General features: G+C 46.5%; 1 protein-coding gene across 1 annotated transcript; it reads left to right on the top strand.

Moving 5' to 3' along the window:
- LOC113212041 (CD2 antigen cytoplasmic tail-binding protein 2 homolog) lies at positions 1 to 2,570 on the top strand. Its single transcript, XM_026430610.2, has 7 exons — positions 1 to 85; positions 182 to 389; positions 706 to 869; positions 961 to 1,126; positions 1,205 to 1,383; positions 1,482 to 1,665; positions 1,759 to 2,570. Exons 2-7 carry the CDS (start codon positions 206 to 208, stop codon positions 1,950 to 1,952), a joined length of 1,071 nt encoding a protein of 356 aa, XP_026286395.1. The 5' UTR covers positions 1 to 85; positions 182 to 205; the 3' UTR covers positions 1,953 to 2,570.
- The last annotated feature ends 1,691 nt before the right edge of the window (positions 2,571 to 4,261 follow it).

The following is a 4,261-nucleotide window of genomic DNA, read 5'->3' as shown; positions in this document are numbered from 1 at the left end:
CGTAGTTGGCGAAGCTGCTTAGCAGACTACATACAAGTGTTTGATGTTTTTGAAGCGGCGGCAAGCTGCGTTTAGTTTAGGCTAGGTTTGTGGTGTAAAACGGAATAAATACTGTGTTCTGTATTTTTGAATTGAAATTACCCAAGTTTGGTCGATAAGATCTTTTTATTTTCACGCTTAGAGGAATTTAATTTGTTCTCTCACCATGTCGAAACGAAAATTCGACGAAATTGAGGAGATGAGTACCGCGGAACTTCTTGAGAGAGACTTGCAGAAGGACGGCCCAAGCAAGGCAGAATCTACGATAAAGAAAAATTCGTTGGATTCTGACGAAGAGGATGATGGCGATGGAAAAAATTATGACATTCTCTCTGATGATGACATTGAAGGTAAATTTTCTCCGAATTCTTAACATTATATTTTACAACGATCAGGGTGCGTAAAGTTAGGTTAACATTTGAAGGGTCCGTCATTTTGCTATGTCCAACTTATTTTTCAAGTCTTTTTACCTGGAGCATTACAGAGAGTGTCAAAGATTTATTATGGATTATGCTTTTACAACCGACAAAACCTGGACTGTGATTAATTAGTTAACAAACTTTGTTGTTCCTCTATTGTTATGACACCCGTTAACAAGGTGGATATATCCACCTTGCCCTTTAACATGTTGGTATAGTCCGTTAAATTATTTTGTTTGTCCCATAGGTCAAGAGGATGGTCATGCTGTTCAGGAAGGTGGTGTTCACATCACACCGTTCAACATGCACGAAGAATTGGAAGAGGGCCATTTTGACACTGAGGGCAACTACCACTGGAAAAAGGATAAGGAAGTCCGTGATAACTGGCTAGAAAATATTGAATGGGTCAATGTACGTGTCCATGTTAATGAAAGAGTTTTATCAAATTTCTTAAGTGGAGGGGGTTAAAAAAGAAATTTTCTTCAACTTTTGTATTTTTCAGATTAAAAATGCTAAAACAGGTGTGGAGGGTGAGGAAACTAGTGCAGCAGATTTGAAAGAAGAAGAATCACGTCCAGAGTCACCATTTGATAATGTTGCTAGCTATAAAAAAATGCTTGCGTTCATGAAACCTAAAGAAACTGTGAAACAATCTTTGCAGAGACTTGGTAGGTATCTGAGTGCTGTAAAGGAAATAGATACTCCTTCCAGTACTATGGCAAGTAATTGTTGAATTGTTATTCTAGGTGGGTCTGGCAGCCTATCTGCATCAGAAAGATTACGGCGTAAGAAAGCAGGATTGGATCTTGGGAACCCTGGTGACAAACAAGCTGTCACTGACCTAACAGAACTTGCAAACAACATTTTAAATAGAACTGGAAATATGGATATATATCAAGAAACCTTTGAGTACATATCGCAGCAAGTGAGTACTCAAAACATTGTTCTAATCTAATCTATTACATAAGATGTTTGTACTTGTTAATCATTTCTAATTCTATAAAACATATTTTCTCTTTCTAGATTTCAGCTTCTGAGAACAAGACGAACACTGAATTACCCAAGCAGGCTGTTGATGCCGAGCTTGATATGTATGCTGACGACTTTGATGTGAAAGCCAAAGAACAAAAAGTCCGCAAGGAAGAGGAGGCTGCTGCAGCAGAAGCACAAACAAAGTCAAACAAGGAAGAGGGTGGATATAGCAAAGGTGTGTAAATGTTTCTAGATGGTATGAACTATGCAGGTAATTCTTATCAAAACTTTTAAAAATTATTATCTGGATTTGGTATTATCTTTTCAGAGCCAGAAGTTACATGGGAGTTCAAATGGAAGAAAGATGACAGTGAATTTCATGGACCACATGACAGTGAACAAATGCAGAAGTGGTTAGATGAAGGCCATCTCAAAGGTGATGAATGGGTAAGGAAAGTAAGAAGTGATGGTGAAAGTGAATTCTACTCAATCAAAAGGGTTGATTTTGAAATCTACATGTGAACCAATCCATTATGAAATGTGTCCTGCATATTTTAATTTATATCTCTACATACTTTACAATTGTGTAGAAACTTTACATTCGTCTTGTAAATTTTTGGAGTAGTCTTTACTTGTTTGTGTTAAAAAGTAGTACTACTGTATTTTAAAAATTTGTACATAGTTATTTGGTGATGTTATTGAACATGTTCAACTGCTGTTAGTGAATATTAGTATTTACTCAACCTTACAATAATTTCTTTATGTGATTTTTTACAATTGCAGACATAAATGTAACATACGTAGCCACATTTCCTTTGCCATATTTCTGCAGAAAGTATACCCCTATGTGATGTTTTACCGTTGACTATATTATGAACTCTTTGTCTCAATTTTTTGTCTGTAAATACCGGGTGTAACTGTGAGTACGCAGCAGTGTGGCGGGTTTCCCTACTCTTTACACCCGTAAGGAGCCGTGGCCCCTGCGGCCATATTGAGTATGCAATCTCGCAACACTGCTGCGTATTCTCAGTTACACCCGTTACAATACACAATAGTAAGTTGGGGTGGGTTAACACACAAATTTTCATTCCTTATGTGAACCTCCGTTTTCTAGGATTAAAAGACAAATCAATCGGTTTTTATGTTTTGTTTTATTGGATTGGAATTGCCTAAGTCTTGACAATTTGCTAAATGCACACTCTTACGGAGCCGCAAGGCGCCATGGTAAGCGATGTTAGGCTTGCCCGCTCGCCCGCCTGAATCCGGTTGAGTATTACGAGAAAAAGAGGACAGCGCCGAGCACCCACCCTGCCCTCCCTGCATGTCTGTACCCCAGCTGTCCAATGAGAAAGACTTCATTCAATCTTGCATTTTTGCAAGAACAGCGGTCTGGACAGCGCCTAGACGCTTTCCCGGACCTCAACTTTGTCTCGTACGACTGAAGACATTCCATCTCCCATGTCGAGACGACTGAAAGACCATAGGACTCAGAGGGATAGGGGGAGGGGGGGATCTCACCCCCTTCTCCACCGGTTACCTCCCTCGCGCTCTTGCACCCCCCGCGCGCGTCCACGGAACGCATTCGGCGCGCAGTCCCTTTCCGAGCGTAGCTCTGGCTCAAGCTCTAACAGGGGCGCCAAGCGGTGGGTTTCAATTTGGCGAAAGTTGCGGGACAAGTTTCTGAGCGCCCCTGCCCGCCCCCGCCCAGCGCCACCCCCGCCCTTGCTCTGCCCGGCCCACGGGCCGCCCCCGGCCCTCGCCACCACCCCCGCCCTGCCCTTCCACACCGGACTAACAGGGGCGGGCGCGGCGCGTCTCGGGGGTGGCTTTCGAAAGTGGAGGTCATCCCTGCCTGGCGGGCCGCGGCGGGCGCGGGGCTGGAGCGAGAGGGGCAGGGCGCGGTCTCGAACGCGTCCCTCCCGGGTCCCGCCCCGCCAGCCGAGCAGAGCGGAGCAGAGCCCCGGGGACGTAGTCGGGGAGGAGGCCGCGTTCAATATTACGGTAACGAGCCTTTCAGGGCCACTAATTGCCTGAATTCAGCGAACAATGGCGCGCGCTGGCGGGGGCGCGGGGCTCCGCTGCGGGGCGGGGCCGGCGGGGCCGGCGGGGCGGGGCGGTACCAGGACACGCGGACCGCGCGGAGTTAGAAGGGAGGCGGGCGAGCGTGCCGGTGCCGCAATGCAACCCCTTTACCATCAAGTAACTGGGCAACAACCGTGCGCGAATGAAATCCGCGCGAAAGCCAATCAAACTTGTGTCATTGTCCCTGCCCTTCTGCCCAAGGGTTAAAAAAAGGAGGTCATTAATAATATGCGTTTGACTAAGATATCTGACTCAAAGTCGCGTCGATACGATATGACGTCTGTGATCTCACAGAGACTTTCTGTTGTCCGTAGAAATGCGTTTCCATCTCCAGGCGCCTCGTCTATACCGTCTGGCCCGACTGGCCGGCTTTCGGCTTTGCTTTACCGACATAACCCGGATTGGGAGGTGGAGGCTAGCTCGTCGGATGTACGTCCAGTATTTTTTGGCCACTGCAGGTAGTGTCCCACCAGGTGGGTGAAATCCTCCGTCCCCGACGTTCACGGTGCCACTGGTGCTACTGTACTACGCCTTGGTCCTAGTGAGTAGGCAGCCGGTACACACGCCTGCGTGCGGTACAGCAGCTTCCAAAACAGACGCACGTCCCTTGTAGCTTCACAGTCGTAGCTACAATCGACACGGCTACATGCAGATTCATCCGAACTTGTTCTGCTGCTGTTGGATCGTCCTCGCGAGTCCATCACATCATCAGAGGGAGGGCAGGGGCAGCGCGGACAGCCCAGGCCGGA

The sequence above is a fragment of the Frankliniella occidentalis genome, unplaced genomic scaffold, assembly GCF_000697945.3.
Source record: "Frankliniella occidentalis isolate FOCC.00 unplaced genomic scaffold, Focc_3.1 Scaffold93, whole genome shotgun sequence".
In the NCBI taxonomy this organism is placed as follows: domain Eukaryota; kingdom Metazoa; phylum Arthropoda; class Insecta; order Thysanoptera; family Thripidae; genus Frankliniella; species Frankliniella occidentalis.
Note: the sequence above shows the minus strand (reverse complement) of the source record. Positions and strands in the feature narration are given on the sequence as shown.

Coding starts and splice junctions, on each gene's coding strand:
- LOC113212041 (XM_026430610.2), top strand. CDS start 206: ATGTCGAAACGAAAATTCGACGAAATTGAGGAGATGAGTACCGCGGAA. Junction 1,127..1,204: donor ACAATCTTTGCAGAGACTTG/GTAGGTATCTGA, acceptor TTGTTATTCTAG/GTGGGTCTGGCAGCCTATCT. Junction 1,384..1,481: donor TTGAGTACATATCGCAGCAA/GTGAGTACTCAA, acceptor TTCTCTTTCTAG/ATTTCAGCTTCTGAGAACAA.